Genomic DNA, 23,202 nt, shown 5'->3' with positions numbered 1-23,202 from the left:
ATCGCTAAAAAAAGGGAGAGCTCCAGGACCAGACGCATTACAGTCTGAATTTCTTAAACTTCTTGTTGATGAATCTATAAGAATACTATGTAAAATCTTCAATAATATCCATGACACAGGCTTCTTCTTCTTCCTATGCCGTCCCCATTAACGGAGGTTGGCGACCACATTTTTAAAAGCTTCTCTCTTTTGCAACGTGGAATAATTCGTCTACAGTCATGTTTGTCCAATCTCGAATATTTCGCAGTAATGACCTCCTCTTTCTACCTATTCCCTTTTTGCCATCGACTCTACCCTGCATGATGACCTGCAGAAGACTATATTTATTATTTCTCAGTATGTGTCCAAGGTATGCAGTCTTGCGTACTTTTATCGTTCTCAACAATTTTTTGTCTCGACCCATCCTTCTCAGCACTTCCTCATTGGTGACCCTGGCAGTCCATGGAATTCTCAACATTCTCCGGTATATCCAAAGTTCAAAGGCTTCAATCTTCTTAACTATTTGCACTTTTAGTGTCCATGTTTCTACCCCGTACAATAGTTGCGACCAGACGTAACATTCTACAAACCTCAGCCTCAGCGCAGTATTCAGATTTTTGTCACAGAACAATTGCTTGAATTTTAAGAACGCTGCCCTTGCCATTTCTATTCGTACCCGGATCTCTTGGTCTGGATCTAATTCTGTGTTGATGTAAGCTCCCAGATATTTATATTTGATGACACAGGCAATATTCCAAAAGATTGGCTAGTTTCAGAATTTATTACGTTACCAAAGAAACAGGGAGCGAAAAAGTGCAGAGAATATAGGCTAATAAGTCTAATGAGACATACACTAAAACTTTTTCTTGAAATTATACATCGCAGAATATACAAAGTATGCGAAGAAATAATACAAGACAGACAGTTTGGATTCATGAAAGGCGTAGGTACGAGAGATGCACTGTTTAGTCTACAGGTATTATTCCAAAGATGCAGAGATATGACTTGCGATATTTACACCTGCTTTGTGGAGTACCAAAAAGCATTTGACACAGTTCAACACCGAAAAATGATGGATGTTCTAAAAAAGCCCAAATAGATGATAAAGACCTGCGTATGATACAAAATTTATACTGGAACCAATCAGCTACAATAAAAACAAATCCAGATTCTGCGAGGCGTTAGACAAGGATGTATACTTTCACCTATACTATTCAACCTATATTCAGAGGAAATATTTAGTGAAGCCTTGGAAAATTGCGAACATGGAATCCTTTTAAATGGAGAACGCCTAAGCAATAATAAGTCATCTATGCAGATGACACCGTTATTTTTGCAGACAGTTTAAACAGTTTACAGCAACTAATAAAAAAAGTAAATGAAGTAAGTGAAATATTTGGACTATAAGTAAACATACCAAAAACTAAATTTATGGTCATCAGCAAAAATAAAATTAGAGACGTCCTACTGCTTATCAAGAATACTCCAGTGGACCAAGTAAAACAGTTTACCCATCGTGGAACAATAGTAAACGAACAATGGGATCACTCACAGGAAGTAAAATGTAGAATAGAAAAGGTTAGGAGTGCATTCAACAACATTAATCTGGAGATAAAAGTAAGGCTCCTACGATTTTATATCTTCTCGATATTATACTACGGAGTTGAATACTGGACACTCACTGAAGCGATTGAGAAAAAACTTGAAGCCTTCGAGATGTGGCTATACAGAAGAATCCCAAGGATATCATGGACGGACAAGATAACCAACGAGACTGTATGACCTACGAGAAATGGGGAAAGAAAGAGAAATGGTGTACCTATACGATTAAAAGGAGAAAGTTAGAATATCTCGGACACATAGTGAGAAGCGGCACTAAATACAGATTACTGAAAATAATCCTTCGAGACAAAATATTCGGAAAGCGAGGAATTGGGAGAAGAAGAATATCATCGTTAAAAAACCTAAAAAAAATGGTTCTCCACAACAATATCTTATATTTTTAAATCATCAATTAATAAAATAATTATACCCAGAATGATCGCCAATATTCGAAACGAATAGGTACCAAAAGAAGAAGAAATACTAAAAATAAACGCACTAGTCCGAATCATGACATGTCAGCAGTTTAAAGATTATTATGTTACAATATTTGCATTATATTTAATGAATACTAAACCAGTAATGCCTTCCCCTCTAATTATTATCGATCTAGTAAGAAACTGTCTTTTATACTCCATTCATCACTGTACAATTTCTTTATCCCTTGTATAAACAAGACGTCGAGAAAAATATTTTTGATTTCTTCTCTGAACTTTCAGGTCTGTTCGTAAATAGTAGTTTAAAGCAATTATGTGACACGGAAGGTCACTTATTTTAGATAATAAAATTTGCTTTAAGTTTTAAATAGGCCGTATAGGTGAATTTGTAGGTAAAATATTATCATCTGATGGAAAATCAAACTTTGGTCTAAAATAGTGTTACAATTGGTTTTTCATTAAATTTCATATGTGCTTGTAGATCCAAGGTTTTTAAGTCTTAAAGTGTAATCCTTTTCGTTTGAATATTTTTGAATACCACACTAATTTACATTTTAAGCATTTTCAGTAATGAATTCTCATTCCACTATTTCATTGAAAGTTTTCTTTTATCTGTTAAATCCATAATACGCAATTAATATTCATCAACATCTCGTTTCTTTCTTAATTTATACGCATTGTGTAATTATGTCATGCAATTTAAAAAGATATATAATTATTATTTCTCATATATTAAAATTTGTTTAGCACAACAAGCAATGCGACAAAGGACAATAAGTGAACAGAGTGAACTTTCTGAGGACAATACTATTATTGGACAGTTACTTCCGAATATAATTCCACCCAACCGGAAAAAGACTATAGTGAGATCTTTAACAGAAGTTAGACCTGATGCGTATATATTCGATAATGGCCAACATATCGAATATAGGTATGCAGATGAAGACGACGAGACTGAGCAATTAGATAATATTTCCATGGCAGGTAAATATACAACTATCATATTTTATTATTCTTCTTAAGCTATTTTGTTGTAGCGTTATAATATTATTTACTATCTTTAATAGGAATTAATCACAATTTCAGTTTAAAATGCGTTTATTTGACATTTAAATTGTCACTTTGGAAATTATTCTCAAAGTACAAATAAAACAAATTATTTTGTTACTAGGAAATACAAAAACGTCTTCCCACGAATTTAAGTATATTAGTCTCATTCATATTGACAATTCAGATATATATTATACATTTTAAAGTAGATGAATTTAAAGTGATATTGTCAATATTTTTGAGGTGCGTTCCTGGGACGACTTTATTGGAAGATTGTCTATTCGATTACATGAAATTAACTGCAACTTGAGAATACCCTTTAAAAAAATCATAGGATATGACTTGTTTTTAAAAAGACAAGCATACCCAATCATGAAAATAAAATTCTCTCGTTAGTATTTCTATTCTAAATAATGAGGAAAAACCAGGAAAAAATCTTATATACTATCCCGAAATGGAAAGCGTTTTATATTACATTTAGTTTACTCTAAATGTAATAGGACTTTAAAATATAAATTATGTATTCTCGATACATAATAAAGATCCTACAGATCTCTGCATAATAGCTGTCAAAATTTAACCCAAGAGTAAAATGTAAATATATTAAAGGTGAAATCCTACATGATACAAACTCCGTTCTTAATGGATGGACACATTTTTTAAGCGATCATCTCAATTTAAATTATGTTGAAGAGGGCGACAACCTAAAAATAAACTAAACCTACATTAGGAGCTACATATTGAGGTACTAACAAGAGAAGAAGTGTCGAATGCCATCCAAAAACTTTAACCCTCTAATGCATCAATTTTTGTTCGATCTGAAAAATTCAGGAAAGTTAAATTTTGCAACTAGGAACACAAATGTACTGAGGCAATGATTGATGTTACTGCCAGGTGTACCTCTAAAAGGAAAAAACAGACATCCGCCTCAAGGACTTGTGCAGTAACCATGCATTAAGGTACCAGCATTTAATTTTTTTTAATTATCAAATTAAGCAAATAAAAATATATTGAAATTATTGTTTATTATGAAAATCGTAAAAACATGTTTTTGTGGTTGAATTACATAAAGATAAATTGCATTTTATACAATATGCTTGGATTTCAGATGTGCATTTTGCACATTTGCACTGTTTTTTACCAGTACCATCCCGAAACACACACCAGTGGCTTATTTGATCGTAACGGATGTCCTCCGTCGGAAGATATGCTCTCTTTGGTGCTTTTGCAGTGGTTTTAGGGGAACAACTGGAAGGTCGGACAACAGGTCGTTTGACTGGAGCCATGCCGCACAAGTAGAGCGATTTAGCTACTTGTATTTTGAACACTGGCAACTCATTTTTTTCTTTTTAAGGATGAATTCTGTGATACAGTAGGTAAGCTTGATCACCGCCACATGTATGAGGTGGTAAAAAATACGATTATTCCATTTTGTGGACTTCATATGAATGCGATGCCGACCTAATAGTCCATCCATCAAATCAACACCTCTCATATGCCGATTATATTCTTTGATGATCTGTGGGCAATCGATTTCATCGTGAACTCTTTTTTTTTCTGTCCCAGCGTCTAATTTTTTGGGGCTGTATGCACATATTTTGTATCGTTTCACAATACAGAGGTAATATCTATACCATATGCGTTACCAACAAATTCTTTTGAATAGCCACGGACAACTTTCTTCTGTTGCAAATCTGCGTCGGTCGATAATTTCCAATTGGGTACTCTGTGTCTTCCCACTGTTCCCAAGCTGTATATTCTCCTCTACTTCGGAGATAGGTGAGCACGCCCAAAGACGTATAGAAATTGTCAAAGTATAAAATATGATTTACGAAATTTGGAATGTGCTTTGATAAGTGAACCACAACATTCGAGGCAGCCCCAAGATCCGGAGTTTCGTTCAAGATTATGTTGTCTTCAGCACCAGTGTAAATTTAAAATGAATACGAAAATCCAGAAGTGTCACAAAGGCAAAAAAATTTGAAGCCCCACTTATGTGGCTTGTTGGGCATATATTGTCGGAGGTCACTTCCAGTGATCATTTTAGCGCACATTTGTTCATCTACGCACAACCTAGAAGGCATAGGGATTGATAGCCCTTTCCACAGCTACTGAGTTGTCATTATAGTGTAGGTACCGGCGTATGGATTTAAACCGAAGCAAAGGCATAGTCTGACGAATTGGCTTAAAAGAGTGTTTTCCCCAATATGATCGGACATTCGAATAGCGATAAACAGACATATATAGAAGAATGCCAACAAATTTTCGAATATCGTCGGACTGGATGCTGAATTTTGTTTGTATAACATTTTGCCGAGCGTACAAGTTGCATTGCTGTCGCCGAAAAGGTTGTGAGGCTCCTTGCACTGGTATTTCGTCAGATACACTTGGTGCTTGCGACACCTCTGATACCCCTAGTTGATCTGTATTGAATTGCTCTTGAATTATCTGGGCAACTGTTGAAGCTGCACTATCCGATTCCATTTCATCAACGCTTAAATCAGCAGCATCCTCAGCAACAGGATCAGCTAAACTATCGTTACCATCAGAATCATAGTTACTCTCAACATATGTTGCTTCAGCGTCAGCATCAGGTATATGATCCAACATCTCCCAGATTTCTGCATCAGTCATTTCAGACAGTCTGAAACTCCGTTGTGCTACATCTGAAAAGAAAAATGTACTGTACCACATCTCACAACGCTTTAGTAATAAGCCATCAACTAAATTTTTACTACGCCAGAATGCACAAGTCCGCCTACAGGCGGAGTATGTAAAATGGGGCATAACAAAAATATCGAAATTGATTCAACTCAAATCAGATAAAAAATGTATAATAGAGGTATTTAGCTACTCACCTATAATTTTTGACATTTGACAGATATGAAATTACGGACATCGCTATCATATAAAACAAGCCATCCACGAAACAGTTTTAAGTAGGTATGCAACCAGAATTTCGCTCGTTCTTGTAATATGACTTTGATCAAAGTCCGCCTCAAGGCGGTTGTATGCATTAGAGGGTTAAAATAATAAAGGCCCATTAATCGACCAAACCTGTTCTGAAATGTATAAAGAAGGTGGTGACCAACTTGTACCAGCAATCCATAAACTAATAGTACTTTATGGCAGAACGAATTGATACCAGAGGAGCGGCTAAAGAGAGTAATGTGTTCGTTGCATAAAAGGGTGATCAGCTTGATTTTCAGAACTATAGAGGCATTACTCTGTTAATATCTGCATATAAAATATTCGACGATGTACTTTTTCATGTTGTACGCCTTTGTAATACCATGTTGTGCTGATTGACACCTAGTCTATATCAAAAAAAAAATGTACTTTTTGAGACACTTTAACTCTTCACAAAAGATATTTTTGGGCATTACCGATGCGAATTCACTACCGCCCACCCACTAACACCACCCACCATCTTTTCGTCGACTTCAAAGCAACCTATGCCAGTGTTAAAAGAACTGCACTATCTACAGAGGAAGCCATGAGGAACTGTACATACTTCTACCTTGTATGGGGAATAACACATGATCATTAAAAAGTGTCTGTTCCATTGTTTAATAATATACAGAGTAAGTTGTGAATTTTGACTTAAATTTCTATTCGTCATAACTTTGAAACGGTAAGTTTGATGTGTCTCATATTTTGGGTCAAACGTTACACTACTACCACCTAATTAACTGATTTATTTAAACTAAAAAAATCAGGTCCGGTTATTAAAAATTTGATAACAAAAATTTCACCCTATATACAGTTTTTGAAAACTCTTATAAGAATTTTATAAATTAGATAAAGAGGCAAATACAATAGCATATTTATTTTTTCCTCACACGATTATTTAATTTTTAATTAAAAAAATCAAATTTGTCTATGGATTCGGCAAACTCAACCACAGATTGAATACAGGTTATTTTAAATGTTAATTTTATTGTTCAATAAGTCAATTACTGTAGCCTTTTCTTTTGAGAAAAAGTAAAATAGAATTCTGAGACTTTAATAAAACAACACTAACGATGAATTACTAAACAAATATTATACAGGACGATGCTTTAGTTAATTCAAAACAACTTCTGAAATTCTGGAAATTGGGAAAAGGGTTGTAATTATATAAATTATCGAGCACGAGTTGTGATAGTATTTAATACTTATAAATTAAAGTTTTCAAAAACCGTATACAGGGTGAAATTTTTTCACTGAACCAATGAACTTTAAAATCGGACTTGATTTTTTTCAGTTTGAATCAGGTCCGGTTTGTTTGTTAATTGTTAAATTAAATGTTTGTTCAAAAAAAATTCATTTTTGCAGGTTCACTTTGGTTAACTTTTAATTTATAGTCAAATTTAATTTTTTTTAATAAAAATATGATGAAAAAATAAATATGGCATTTTAATTTTCTATTTGTCTAATTTATTAAGTTGTTATTAGAGTTTTCAAAAACCGTACACAGGGTGAAATTTTTGCTATGAACAAAACGAACTAATTTTTTAAAGCCCGACCTGATTTTTTTCAACTTCTTTCAGTACCCTGTCCGATTATCGAACGTTGGCGATCATATTGGCAATAATAACTTTGTTTACGGCGGCTCTAAATAAATTAGCGGTGGTCTCTTGATACCATTCTCGGAGATTTCGGAGCCAGGATGTTCTTGGTCGGTATGGGCCTCTCCTGCCGGCGATCTTACCCTGTATTATGAGGTGTAGAAGGTTATACCTCTCTGGATGTCTCATTACATGACCTAAATATTGTAGTTTTAGAATTTTTATCGTTTTTGTTTTTTTTTTTCTGTGCTCTTTTTCATTCGATGTAAAACTATTTCATTTCTTATTCGATCAACTCAACTTATCCGCAATACTCGTCGATAAATCCACATATCAAAGGCCTCCAATTTTTTCATTAATATCTCTGTAAGGGTCTAGCTCTCCATGCCATACAGCAATGTGGAGAATTTGTAGCAGCGTATTAATCTAATTTTAAAGTTTAACGTAATATCTGTGTTAATTAGAATTTTCTTTAATTTATAGAAGGCGGCTCTGGCTTTTTCAATGCGTATTCTTATGTATATTCATTTTTTTCTAGTTTAAATAAATCAGTTGATTAGGTCGTAGTACTGTAAAGTTTAAACAACATATAAGACACATCGAACTTACCGTTCAAAAGCTATGACTAATAGAAATTTTAGTGAAAATTCACAACTCACACTATATATTATTAAACAATGGGAGCAGACACTTTTTAATGGTCGATACAGTTCCTCATATTAGTACGTGTTTCCCTCATAAAAATATTCATAAAGAAACCTGGATGATACCTGGTACTAATAAATTTAATCAAATTGATCACATATTAATATCTAAGCGGTGGGCAACCTCCGTAATGGATGTTAAAAACTTATAGAGGCGCAAATTGCGATTCGGACTATTTCTTGGTTATATCGAAGATAAAACAAAGAATATCTATGGTAAGAAAAGAGAAAGGCGCCAAACAAAGAAAATGGAACACATATATGTTTAAAAATCCTAAAAAGAAGAATAAGTACCAGCAGAAAATAAAAGTAATATTAAATGAAAGAGGAGAACAAAACAACATTGAAGAAGAATGAAATGTCATCCAAACGACAATTACAAATATAGCAAAGGAAACATTAGGTGAAACCTCAATCAAAAGAAACGAGGAATGGTTTGACCAAGATTGCCTACAAGTAATAAATAGCAAAAATATAGCTAGACAGAAATGTCTACAAAGGAAATCCCGATTGAATAGAAGGGCACATGAAGAACTCAGAACAGATGCAAAGAAAATATGTAGAAGGAAAAAGAGAGAAATGTTGAATAGAAAAATACAACAAATTACAGATTATAATAACAGAAGAGAGACTAGAAAATTTTACAAGGAAACCAAGCAATACACCCAAGGATACATGACAGGATCAACAGTTTGCAAGGACAAAAATGAAGCAATTATCAGCGAGAAAGAGGAAATAATGAAAAGGTGGAAGGAGCATTTTCAAGAGCTGTTAAACCCAGAAAAAGAACAAAACGAAGATGAAGAAATAATTCACCACACAGCAGAACAACTAGTTGAGCAACCAACATTGGAAGAAATGATAAACGTCATAAAACATCTAAAAAATAACAAAGCACCTGACACAGATTGAATAACTGCAGAAGTGATAAAGAATCTCTTCTTCTGACTGTTGCAACACTAAAATTGCGATTTCGTACTTCCTCTAGACGATTTTGATGCATAACCGCAGTTGAGGTCCGGTTTCGTAAAGCCTGAAACACAAGGAAACGGTCATCTAGTGCCTTGGTCATTCTTCTTCGTCCAGAGCCAGGTCGCCTGGTTAGCAAACTTGCCCCCTGAAAGCGTTGAAGCACTCGTTGAACCGTAGAAAGGCTTACGCCAACAGTTCTTGCGACTTGCCGTTGAGTGTGACCGTCTTCCACAAGTGCAACAATTTGTGCCGTTTCAACAACAGTCAAAGGCATTTTTGTCAAAAAATAAACACTAATAATGGCACTAATAAACACTAATGGTGGCAATAATAAACGTTTGTCCGTTGCATTTGAACAGAAAGTCGAAGTACAAACGAGACATTTAAAACAAGCGGAGTTACAGGTAGCGTTCATTTTGGGAAGTGTGCACTTGGAAGAGACTGAACAAATAGAGTTTTATTTCCTGACCGATTGCTGATACTATAAATCAATATTTAAAACAGTACGGTTGAAAAAATAATTTTAAATACATATATATATATATATATATATATATATATATATATATATATATATATATATATATATATATATATATATATATATATATGTCTACTTGGTATCTTTGAGAGAAAAATACTTTGAAAGATTTTTAGGCGGTTTAGCTATACACAGATCCAGATATTGTGAAATTTATTAAAGTGCAGAGGCTAAGATGGGCTGAACATATTGCTAGGATGTCAGATAATAAGTACACGAGTAAATTGACATTCTCACCCCAAAGGGTAGAAGAAATAAAGAACAATCGCGTAGAAGATGTATTGATGACGTAGGAAAAAGACCTTTATATTCTAAGGATCAGAAGATATTAAGATATTAAGTATCTGATATCTATAAAATTCTCCATTTTTGATATAAGATTGATGTTCACTTATTCTAACAATTAATAGTATTGATGTTTCAAGACTATTAGTTTCACACTATTTCTATTTCACAAGGTATTTTATAAATACAATCCTTTGTTCTTTCTAGACCAAGACCAAATACTTACCATGTCGGGAGAGTATCATGAGTTTTTTTCCTGGGTTTTCCTCATGATTTATTCTCAAGTTAATGTTACTTTTATGTAATCGAATGAACTATCTTCCAATAAGTTAGTCCTAGGAACGCACCTTAAAAACATTGACAATATTATTTTAAAGGCATGTACTTTAAATTGTATAATACATGTAATATATATGAATGTGAATGAGACAGATAAAATGAAATTATTAGAAAAATTTTTTTCAATTACCAAGTAACAAAACAAAATAATTTGTGTAATTTCTGTTTTGAAGAGGATTTCCGAAGTGGCAATCGAAACGTCAAAATAAATGTATTTTAAACCGAAATCGTAGTTAAATGACATTAAATATAGTAAATAGTGTCATATTTAAATGCTAATCTAAATTTCTAACCTATTGTCAACAAAAGTCTATTATAGAGTGTAAGTAAATATACTTTCTTATTAAAGAATTACTGTTCTTAAGAAGTGTGTTGAATGTATACACAATCAATATATATATATATATATATATATATATATATATATATATATATATATAATTTGCTTATTATATCTGCCTGTCCATAATAAAAACCCCAGCGCCGGCATTACATCATAAAGCGTCTACCAAAAGGGCACTACACAGCATCTTCGTTAATAATGAACATATAGCCACATACGAGATATCAGAGGAGCCTATGGATAAAAATAGATTTACTATAAGACAAATTTTGATTTATTGACCTACAATAGAGAGAAGTACAAAAGGCCTCTGAGTACAAAATCAAACTGATCGGATATTTACATGCGACACAACGAATAGAAAGGGGAGGAAATAACGAATATACTAAGATATAAAAAATCGATCAGTTTTTAGTTGTTACCACCCGTGGAGAAACGATGACTACTATTAGACCGAAGTCTGTTAGTAAGTGGCGAACACGACACTATAGCTTATTTGTATTGTACCATTGTGTGCGTCTTAAAACGTTTTATTTTGCCCGTAAAATAGTTTCGAAACACAATTCATTTTCATTTCGTTTTATTTTGCATTTTTTATATGCATTCATAATATTAAAATAAATCTGCATAGAATATTTTTGGTGTGACAAAACAAAAGCATTTTAGTAGAATATCATACGTTCTAAAATCCCGAGATGCGTTAAAATCGGGCCGCATTCTAGTTTCTTTATAAGCAACGTTATTTCTCTATTAAATAAAAAAATATTTATTTAATAAATATTTCGTTATAATAAACTAGTGATGTATGACGTATAATATAAATTATTAAAATTAGTAGTAGTTTTTGTGGATAGGTGGCGCTGGGGTTTTCATTACGGAAAGACAGACAGAATAAGCAAATTATAATATTGATATCATAGCCATACATCAATGATTTTTCAGAATAAATTTTAAAAATGTTTTCTAGATATAACTTAAATGATCACCAAAAACACCCAATAAATAGTTTTACAATTCAAACCTATTATTAATGGAGCCAGTCAATCAGACGGGGTTAATAACGTAAATTGTAGGGGCTGTAATTCAACATATATTTGATAGACGCATCAGTATTTACATATACGAATTATTGCATATAAAAACGACGTAAGAAACAATAGAACAAATACTGCCGTCTTAGCCAAACATTCTTTGGAAAATATATATTCCTATGATTTTGAAAATATTAATTATAATAAAAAATTATAATAAAATTTTTATATTTCCGATGATAGATATTAAAAAACTACCAAGATATATTAATAATAAAACTGGCATTAAAAACTTCTTCAATATATATTATAATTATATTATATAATTGGTTATTTTGTTATATGCAGGGAGTACCCGTCAACTGAATTTCCTACGTCAAAGAACTAAGAGCACAGAATCAAAAGGGTCGTCAGAAAGTGATAAACGGAATGATGAAGTACTCGTTGAAGATATGGGAAGTATTAATTTGGATATTTTAAAAGCAAGAGCGTCGCAAAAAAGAAGAGATTCAACAGGCACCATTAGAAGAGGATCTGAAAGCGGCACTGGTAAGAAAAATATAATTTTATATTGTAATAAAGATTAATACCTCTCTCCTACTACTAAAATAATATACCGGTATTTAGTAGTTTTACGTTTTTAATAATTTTATTAGAGTTGTTGATTTAGTTTTTTTTTTTAACATTTCGATAGTAATATTAACTGAAATAAAATATTATGTACACGTCTATAAGAATTCTGTAAACGTATCCTAGAATAAACATATTACTATAAAGTTACAACTTTTGTAGCTTTATATTTTGTTAAAGTAAAAAAAGGACGAACAGAAATTATAAACATATTGTATAAACAAATTATTTCTGAATTTCTGAATAAATCTGAAAATTATTTTCTTTAATTCTAACTATGCAAGGGTACAGTATTTAGCTAACCACGGCAGAGTAAAACTTCGTGAACTGACTTATTTTATTCTCAAGTTACCAGACTCCTCCGATCAAGGAAACGATCGGAATTCAGCGTTTATTTATCTGCGTATTTGTAACCTACGCTAAGTGTAAGTTGTTATCAACAAACAATAATTGTTAGTTTATTTTACCACACAAACTCTGACAGGGAAGCCAGTGATCCATATAAAAATAAAATTTTGCAATGTGATTATTCTTGAGAAAGAATCCTACTTACTGTTACCTTTTCGAGTCCAGACTTTTTAGTTAACGTTTTCCAATCCATAACGAGCTACAAGTGCAACATCGTTAACCAACCGTAGACCGTCGAAGATACTGGTTGAGGGACACCTGGAACATGATAGGTGTTCCATATTTGGTTGTTTTCCACAATCTCAGAAGTCAGCATTTCATTTTATTGGTGTTAACTGGAGCTGCATCACTTCGTATACAATTTAAAGTCCTTCAGGTCTTTCAATCGAGACTACCGCCTAAGGATTTCTTTCCGTAGAGGGTAGTTGGGTCGACTGGCACATAACACAGCAAACTTTTTTCTGGATTTTAGCCTGAGTGGATCAGTTTCGCGTTGTATAATGGTTGTGTCATTCATTGAAAGGTTTGTTCAAACTTTTGTATATATTCAGAAGCTGTTCTACGTTCCCTGCGTAATAAGGAAGTATTTGTATAGGAGGTTCAGTGGGGTAGGTTTCATACCATTCATCCTGTTATTATCCTGTATGTTTCATTAAAAAAATGTCAATTTGTTTTGTGTGGACCTATCGGTTCCGGACTGGGGTGCTCCCTCCTATTGAAAAGCACACTGCCTGTAAAGCTATTCTTTGAGTGCCAGTGCGTGCGTCCTAATTACTTCCAGTTATTTTTTAGCTTTTTTCGTGACGACTTTTTGTCTTGTGTTATGATCATGCTGCTTATATGTTAAAAACCTGTCCAAAGTTAATCCGAGGTTTGTAGATTTGTAATCTAATATATTGTTACCAATATAAAATGTAATTTTTATTGCAATCAATTGTGGTTTCATCCCATGTAAATATAATCATCATCATCAAGGCATCTACATTTTTGACAGAGCGATTTCCGCCCTTTTTGGGCTTTTTCGATTCATTTGTCGCATTCATTCTTCGCAATATATATCTTTATTTCTATATTTTTGGAGTTTCCATCATCTGTTCTGATTGCTGCTGTCGACCCTTCCATTGTAATTTTCGTAAGCTTTTTAGTTTCATCTAGATTTTGTCTTTCATCTGCCTTCTATTAGGTCTGGTATAATAAGGCTGTCAAATGCTTGTTTGAAATCGATGAAGAGGATGTGTAAGTCAATATAATGTTTATAACCTGTCTCAATTAACTGTGATTATGTGTATTGCATCTGTTATTACATTGAGTTGTCTTATAAATGATATTAATATTTTATAGCAACTGTTCAACAATATTATTCCTCTATAGTTATTGCATTGTGTGGTATCACCTTTATTTAGAATGGGAAGTATCCACCCTGTTTTCCGTTCGTCTAGAATTGTTTAATTGATTTAACTTGAAATTAAACAAATGAGTGATTTTTACGCCTTGAGAATACGTTAACATGAAGTTACTGAAATGTTTTATTGTAATCACCTCAAATATGTGTCTAAAATCTATAATAAAAGCCAAAAGTATTTTTATTTCATTGGAGCACAATTGATTTTTACAAACACTTGTTTGACAGTGTTTCTGGAAAACTAAGTTTAAACAATACTTTGTTTAAACAATACGGCTTTGTAGTTTTGTAAATTTGAAAACGATAAAATGTTTTTATGATAGACCCGTCTGGATCTGCTGCTTTTTTTTGTTTTAGATGTCTAATTATTCCTTGATGTCTAAAAATTCCTTGGGTGAAGGGTTTTCCACTTCGTTTTTACCACCAACTATTGTTTCTTCTGTGTATTCGTAATTCCTTTCTCTGGTATTAATAACTCTTCATAAAATGCTTCTCCCATATTTTGACATCAATCTTACCTGTGGAATTTTTCTTGGTTTGTGATTTTATATGTTTAAATAATAATACATTATCTTTGCTATTTATTTCCAATTCTTTTATAAGTCAAACGAGCCTTCTTTTTTTATTTGTACAGCACTTTAGTCTCTCTTACTTCTTCTATACTCTTTTAAGTCTTCTTCTCAACTTGTTTTCAGTCTGATTGTTTCTCTAATTGCTGTTTCACAGTCTTCGTTGACTACCGCCTATGGTGCGGCCTCCCCTACATAGACGTTTTTCATTTCTGCCTACAATTGTCTAATATTCGCTTTACTGTCATATTGTAGCGTATCTCTCAAGAGGGCCGAATCATCGAAGTCTCTTTGTCCTGACGATCTGGCTAATTTCTGGTTTCCCGTACAGCTCTCCGATCTCTGTATTTGGTCATCTTCTCCTTCATAGTCTTTTACTCCCCCGAATATCTTTCTTAAAACACTCAGTTCTCAGATGTTCAGCCTCTTGATTTTTGTTCATAACTCATTTTTCGCTTTCGTATAGGGCCGTGGGAATATTACCACTATAATTAAGCGAAACCGCCTGCAGTGGGCAGGACATGTAGCCCGGGCCCCTGAGTCAAACATGATAAAAAAGATTCTAACAGCGCAACCCGTGGGAATGAGAAGACGGGGTAGACCAAAGCTTAATTTGGATGGACGGGGTAACACAAGATGCCGAGAAGATCGGAGTCGGCAACTGGAAAATGCAAGCGAGGGACAGAATAGAATGGCGTAGAAAGCTTGAGAAGGTCGAGGCCCTCTAAGGGCTGTAGCACCAAGATGATGATGATGATGATAGGGCCGTGGGTTGGAGCACTGTTCAGTATAGTCTCAAGTTTGCCCCTCTGGAGATGTTTTTTTTGCGCTTAGTAGTTTATGTAGAGCTCCGTCCGTCTTCCTTCCTCTCGAAATCCGCTTCTCAATTTCTTAGCTTTCTTTCCCTTTACTTGTTAGGGTTACTCCTAGATGCTCAAACTCCATCACCTTTTTGAAGTAATACTCTTTACTCTCGTTATTTGTGGTAGTCTTCAGTTGTGTGTTTTCATATGTGGTCTGCCCAACTTCCATATACTTTCTTTTTTGCTCATTAATAATCAGTCCATACTGTTTAGCCTTCGCTTCAAACAGTTTGTCCATACTGTTTAGCCTTCGCTTCAAACAGTTTGAAAATTCTCAGCAGTTCCCCTTTAGTTCTTGCCATTAACACTACATTGTCCGCAAAGGCCAGCACCTGGCTTCTATTGCCATAAATCATATCTTTCGGTCATATTCCACTCTGTCTCTCATTATTGCCTCCACCAAAAAATTTAAGAGTATTATGGACAGTAGATCTCCGTGCTTTAGTCCCCCTCTTACTTCAAATTTTCCTGTTAGGCTTCCTTCTATCCTTACTCTATTGTCGGTATTCATTAAGGTTATTTTTACTAGTCTGATCATATTTTCTTGAATTGCAAGTACTCTTAGGGCATGGTACTGAATCGTAAGCTTGTTTGACATCTATAAAAAGGAGGTTTAGTTTTAACTGTTGCTTGTACGTACTGCTCTGAATCATTTTCAACACGAACATTTGATCTATGGTGGATCTGTCCTTTTTTAATACTTCCTGGTATTCACCAATCTGCTCGTTTAAGTGCCTTTCTAGTCTACTTCTTGTGACTCTGACGAGTACCTTATGTGTTCCATCCAGAAGAGTGATACCCCTATAGTTTTCGCACACTGCTTTATCTCCCTTCTTATGAATGGGACATACTATTGCCTTTCTCCATACTTCCGGCATTTCCTCTCGCTCCCAGATTTTCGTCAGCAGGCTACATATTCTTGTTATAAGTGCTTCTCCCCCATGCTTGATTAGTTCTGCAGGAATACCATTGCTGAATGCACTTTTATTGTTTTTTATTCTATATATGATTTCTCTTATTTCTTTCACGGTGGGAGTCTCCATTGTTTCCGCCGTATCATTAACTTCCCTTACCATTCCTACTTGCTCCTCATCATTTCCATCCAGTCTTCATTAAGCAGCTCTCTGAAATGCTCTTGCCATCTATTTAGCTTCCCCTACTTATCTCCTATTAGGTGCCCTTCTTTACTCTTGTAGTAATTATGTTTCCTTGCGCCTTGGACACTGCTCCTTTTTGCCTACTGGTAGAGGTTTCTCACATTTTTATTAATGTAATGTTCTTTTTTAATAGTGTAATGAGATTATATTGTTATTAAATATTTAAGACATAAAAATAATATAAATTCAGAACAATATAATAATATATGGTTCAGAATAATATACTTGAGAACTGAAAACAGATAAAAATTAGAAAGAAAATATTTAGAGTTTTCTATTTGGCATATTCATTTGTATTTAGCAAGCGAACTTTACTGTTCTAAATTATATGTCAACACTGTAATTGTGTACTACTAATTGTAGTAAACACTGCCAGTTGTTAGTTAAAGTGGAATCAACTGTAGAAGTGTATGTGATGACATTGAACAACATGCAAAAGGAGCTATGCCATATAGAAAAATCAAGTATACATGCACTCGTTATTTAAAATTTCGGAATTATACGTTTACAGAATTTTTTAACGTTTTATTTTAAAGATTTCAGTTTTGTGATTAACCGTTTTTCTGTAACTTTCACTTGATTTAAGTTTTTCTAATGCTTCCCTTTAATTATCTACTAGCATGCGAACTGCGGCCACCCTTTTTAACGCCAAAAAGCCTCTCTTTCTGCCACATTTTCAGGAAATTAGGTATGAATATCAATCGTGAATAAGGTGTTCATCACTGTTCGATGTTGACTGAAAAAAAGTTTACAGCATGTTTACTGTTCTAGATATCATTCATTTCATTATAAGGTGTTTAGATGATAGGACGACTGTCTTTTTAGTGTCATATTGAGCAGCTGTTTCATAAGTTGAGATCTCTATTTTATAATTCCAATGTACACTTTAAACTTGGCAAACAGTTTTACTTATCTTGGAAATTGCTTTTAAGAGTTTTTACAATGTGACTAAAAATTGACCAGAAACTATTACGATTATCACATGCTATAATCATATTTTATATAGATAAAGGTTCGATAAGATAGAGAAAAAAAAAAGAGAGAGTAGAAGTGGGTTGGGGGAGACAGAGGAAAATAAGGAAAAAGTTAAATATTTTTATCGAGACAGAAGGATATTAAAAATACTTGCTGGGTATAAATGTCAGTAGACTTCATGCAAAACTGCGAGCTATTCCAAACAGTCATTTATTGTGGGCAATCGTTCGAAGGTTTATTACCGACCCAAATTCATGTATCGTTCATAAATATATTTGACAACTATATAACTTGAATTTTTACTATAAACAATTCTGAGACCGAATTGAAACGTGAAAATAAAAAATAATTCACGTAAATTACATAAGCACCGAAAACAATCGGAAAAGTGTATGATATGGTTTTTAAAATGGACGTATAAGTGAGCGTGAAATTGCTAATAATCTAGATTAAGACAGGGGGAGATAGATTTTGTGTGTGGAAAGTCTGTCCATCTATATATTAATTGGTTACTAGACTTGCATCTAAAAGCACCGAAAAACCAACATACTAGTCTTTTCAAATACATCAAAAGATTACACCAATAAAATATTTTTGTCCCTTGACATCTACAAGTCAAGGACAAAAATTAGAACAAATCATCTCTACAAAATATGTGGGAGCTAATATCAACATAAGTGTACCCCAAAAAAAGAAATAATATTAAGAATTTAACAAGCGAGGAAAACATTCATAAGCCTGAATACATTTATAAGCCTTAAGACAAGATTAGACCGTAGTCTAAAGCACAGAACAGATCACCAGTTGCTACGTTTTCGATATTTTACTTTGCGGATGCGAAAATTGGATACTGAACTCGCCAATAGAAGATGGATAGATTTCTTCGAAATGTATGTATACAGAAGGTTACTGCAAATTTTATAGATATTAAAGATCACTAACTTCTAGGTTCTCAAGCATAAGAACTTTATTCTTTTGTTTGCATAAGTCAACAAAATGAACTAATAAATGAAGACAATAGAATTAGTTCACCATCGGATATTACCAACTGAAGAGGACCCCTAATAATACGCTCTGAGGTAACACAAGCCATACAATCATCAAAACATGGCAAAGCGACAGGTCCTTTTCTTCTTCTTCGGACGACCGCGTAAAAGATGGAGTGACAACCTTCCATAGAGGTATTAATCCGCCAATAAACAAGCAGAATTGCTTATAAAGAGAAAGAAGAACTTCGTTTTTCAATGCCATTTATACCAGCGGACACCGGGACACCTAACTAATGGTTGGTCCAATTCATTGTTCATAACTCTACCACAGATTAATAAACAATCAGAATGCCCACTCTGCTTGAAAAAATAAGTACGCGCATCTCATTCGCGCAGATGGAATCAGTCATGTTTTAGTCGGAACCAGTGCTGTTCAGTGACATTTTATCTGGTGTGCATAGACAAATTAACCCGGCTAAATTTATTTACGGCAACTACAGACATAATATGCACTATTTTATTCGTACTTTTAGTTGAACAGGAGATTAAATTATTTCAAATTTACTAAATTAATAATCTCTAAAAATTTAAATTACAGTTCTGTCGTAGTTTATCACAAATTTCTCAATTCGAGTCTATGTTTCAGTTTAAAATATGGTGTCGCGTACTGACAAACTTCAAAGGTGGCATCTAAGAGTGGGCCTTCTGATTGTTATTCTGTGACTCTACCTCAAAAGACAACAGCAAAAATCTATGCTATAATAAATGCAAGAAATACCTAAGTGGGGCACAGTTTGGTTTTCGTAACGGGTTTGGAATGAGACAGGCATTGTTAAATGAACGTACTTGCTCATAGCAGGGGCGGGCACACGGGAGGTGAAAAAACGAAAAATGAGAGTCTTGAACTATGACTAAAAGTGTTCTAAATCACGTTGGGGCTTTCGAAATGTGGTGCTTTAGAAGAATTTTAAAAGTTTCTGGGGCGGAGAAGATTCGAAACTCTACAATACTAGAACGTCTTAGCAAGACTACTGAGATTATAAAAAGCATCCACAAAAGAAAGCTGAAGTACTTCGGAGATGTAAGGACCCAAATATAGGTGGCTGCAAAATAATATGCAAGGGAAAATAGTAGGTAAATGCGGTGAAGGGCGAAGAAAAACTTCATGGTTGAAGAACTTGCGAGATTGGTATGGTATTAATGGAGGTGTAGTAATGCTATTTAGGCTGGCAGTGAATAAAATTAAGATAGCTACGATGGTAACCAACGTTCTGAAACGATATGGTACATGAAGAAGATAATAAAGAGTCAAAGATCAGTAGAGAGAAGGCAGAACTCATGTTTAAGGGTTAAAAGCCCTGACGAGATATTTTGACTGCTTATCTGCACAAGTCTTTTGTGCTGCAATTTTTAAAAGTAGAATTGCAATTTGTATCGCACACTTTTGAAAGGAGACGGCGTAATAAGAAAAAGAGACCGTAACACCATACTCTCCGAACTACATATCTCAGATTATCCACTGAGGCAGTTCTACTTAGAAGAAGCAATTTATCTTCCTAACCAGGTATTTGGTTTATTGATATTAGGGGACATTGTGTTGAAAAATTATACCTGTTTGAAAGCATAAATGGTTGTCATAGTCAGATATGCAGATGATACTACTATCCTCGCTAGTTCTGAAGCTGAATTGATTCACCTACTACAACGGATAGAAGACGTAAGCTTAACGATGGGCCTTAAAATAAATAGAGATAAAACGAGAATCATGATAATTGACAGAGCTAACAACAATCAAAATCATCTGGTCATGATAAACAATATCGCTGTTGTAGATAAATTTGTGTACCTGGGCTCATTAATAACCAACAAAGGAGGCTGTACTGAAGAAATAAAGCGGCGGTCAGCAATCGCAAAAAGCGCTATGGCAAAATTAACAAAAATTTGGAAAAGCCATGTAATAACTACCGATACAAAAATGAGACTAGTAAGAAGTCTAGTTTTTCCAGTTTTTACTTATGCATCGGAATGCTGGACCCTTACTGAGAAAGACAAAAAGAACATAGATGTATTTGAGATGTACTGCTGGAGACGAATGCTGAGAATACCATGGGTGGCCCGAAGAACAAATGAATCCATATTGGACCAGCTAAACATAAAAAAAAGACTAAGAACACAAATATCAGAACAAATAATAAGCTATTTTGGACATGTCCTTCGAAGAAATGGTCTTGAAAAACTTACCATCCAGGGAAAAATAGAAGGCAAAAGAAAAAGAGGTAGATCTCCCACACGATACACGGACCATATTGTTGCTACCATTGGCGCTCCATTGTCAGAATGTGCTAGAATGACAGAAGATAGAACAACTTGGAGGAACATTGGGAAATTTAACTAATATCTTCATGATATCACGATACCTGCATCAGGTTAACGACTAAGAAGAAGTCAGGTTAAGAACTTTTCAGGCTACCTTGGAGACTAGTAAATACGGACAAATAAAAAATGTTACCAAAGGAAAGGTAAACAAAAGTCAAAAACATAGAAAGGTGAAAAAACTTAATAAACTATTGGAAATTTGAACTATTAGACTTACCTCTTACTTTTTTAAGTTGATAATTAATTCTAAAAAATACCTTTTTAATTCAATCCAAAAAAACCATTGATTAAGTAACACTAAAAAGTCAGTCGTCATGTAATAACAGACATTATGAAATCATGTATACATTTAATTGTTTTAAAGACTTACATCTGATTGAAATTAGTTTTGAACATGTACTGGAAATGAATTCATATTTTATTATTATAAATTTGAAGTAATATTCTGAAAATTTAGAAACCATTGGTTATGTTGTTTATAAATATGAACGGGTTTTTTGGAATCTGAATTTGTTTCCAAATCAAATATACTAATTCATTACAATATTAATAAATTGGTTGAAAAACATACAAAGGTTGCAATAATCCTTTTTTATTATCATCAAAAATATCCGAAGATTTATTTATTAGTATTACACTTAAAACTAAAATGTATAGTAAATTATAGCACTCAGTATATTCGCTAGTTCAACAAACTCATAGAATAAAACTGTAGATCTAATAATACATACATATACACTCAGATGCAAAAAAAAACGCAACGGAGAAAATTTTGGTCAAATTCACAGTAATTCAGTTTTTTTTTTATTTTTAGCCCTATTTTGATTATTTTTTTGGCACACTGTGTAAAAATTTATAAATTTTAATTTGGTATAGTGAGTTTTTTAATAAAATTTTGTATTTGACTTTTTATACGGGGTTAAGGTGGTTTTTATCCTAACTTTGAAACATCGTATGGAATAATTCCGTTAGCGGATTTTCGTAAAACCTTGTTTTTCGGTTGCAACCATGTCTTCTAAGTATTATGTTTTTTGTTTCATATCAAAATATGAACTGGTTCATTTTTAGGAGCGAAATTACGTTGCCACCTACAATTTACGACTTTTCCTATTATTACCATTATCTTTTGTATTAATTTGTAATACGGCGATAGGGGTTTTGGTGACTGATATCGAAGGAATGTCATATCGACACCCCAGAAGCACTGTATTTAAATAATGATTAAAAGCAACGACATGATCTTGGTTTTAATGAACGATGATAACAATAACAAAACATAAAAAAAAACAAAAATGTAACTTAATCTAAGTACGCAAATAACAAAGAAAAACTACTAAAAAATAACTTAATACTTTTTATTGCCTCCCCTAGCTTCTATAACTGCCTGTAGATGTCGGCTCATGCTGTCTATGAGGTTGCGAATATCATCTTGCTGGATGTTTTGCCATTTTTCTCCTAGAACCAAACGAAGTTCGTTAATTGAGGCTGGTGCGACTTCACGACCTCTAATATTTCTACCAAGCATGTCCCAAACGTTCTCTATTGGGTTCAGATCTGGCAATCACGCTGGCAAGTTCATTTTATTAATACCAACTTCCTCTAAATATTGCGTGACACACATTGCAGAGTGGGGTCGCGCATTGTCTTGCATTAATAGCAAATCATCGCCGAAATATTGAGAAAAGGGTATTACGTGATTCGCTAAAATTTCCTCCATATACCGGTGTGCAGTCAACGAACCCTCAATAAATACCAATTCAGTGTGCGCCTCTCGGGATATTCCTGCCATTGCATTACCGAACCTCCTCCATGGCTAACGAGGGGACTGAAAGCACACTCCGCAAATCTCTCTCCAGTTTGACGCCATACTCGTTCTCTCCCATCTGATGAGTGAAGACAGTATCTCGACTTATCCGTAAAAAAAACATTACTCCATTGTCCTAAATTCCAATGTAAATGTTCCCTGGAAAATTGTAGTCTAGCAGCCACTCTGTGCCGTG

General features: G+C 33.8%; 1 protein-coding gene across 13 annotated transcripts in view; it reads left to right on the top strand.

Moving 5' to 3' along the window:
* The window catches only part of Trpm (transient receptor potential cation channel, subfamily M), an 888,877-nt gene that overhangs the window by 810,467 nt on the left and 55,208 nt on the right, over window positions 1–23,202 (top strand). For 11 of the 13 annotated variants that reach the window (XR_011950088.1, XM_072523326.1, XM_072523332.1 and 8 more), the window contains 3 exons: window positions 2,766–3,002; window positions 12,182–12,382; window positions 17,482–17,550. Coding sequence is in view for 12 of the 13 variants with exons in the window: in XM_072523326.1 (XP_072379427.1) it covers window positions 2,766–3,002; window positions 12,182–12,382; window positions 17,482–17,550 (507 nt within the window). In the remaining variant the exon portion in view is untranslated. The remainder of the gene's footprint in view (window positions 1–2,765; window positions 3,003–12,181; window positions 12,383–17,481; window positions 17,551–23,202) is intronic. The other 2 variants (XM_072523334.1, XM_072523330.1) reach the window with 1 other exon arrangement.

This window comes from Diabrotica undecimpunctata, chromosome 2, assembly GCF_040954645.1.
Source record: "Diabrotica undecimpunctata isolate CICGRU chromosome 2, icDiaUnde3, whole genome shotgun sequence".
Lineage (NCBI taxonomy): Eukaryota > Metazoa > Arthropoda > Insecta > Coleoptera > Chrysomelidae > Diabrotica > Diabrotica undecimpunctata.
This window is presented reverse-complemented; position numbering and strand designations above follow the sequence as displayed.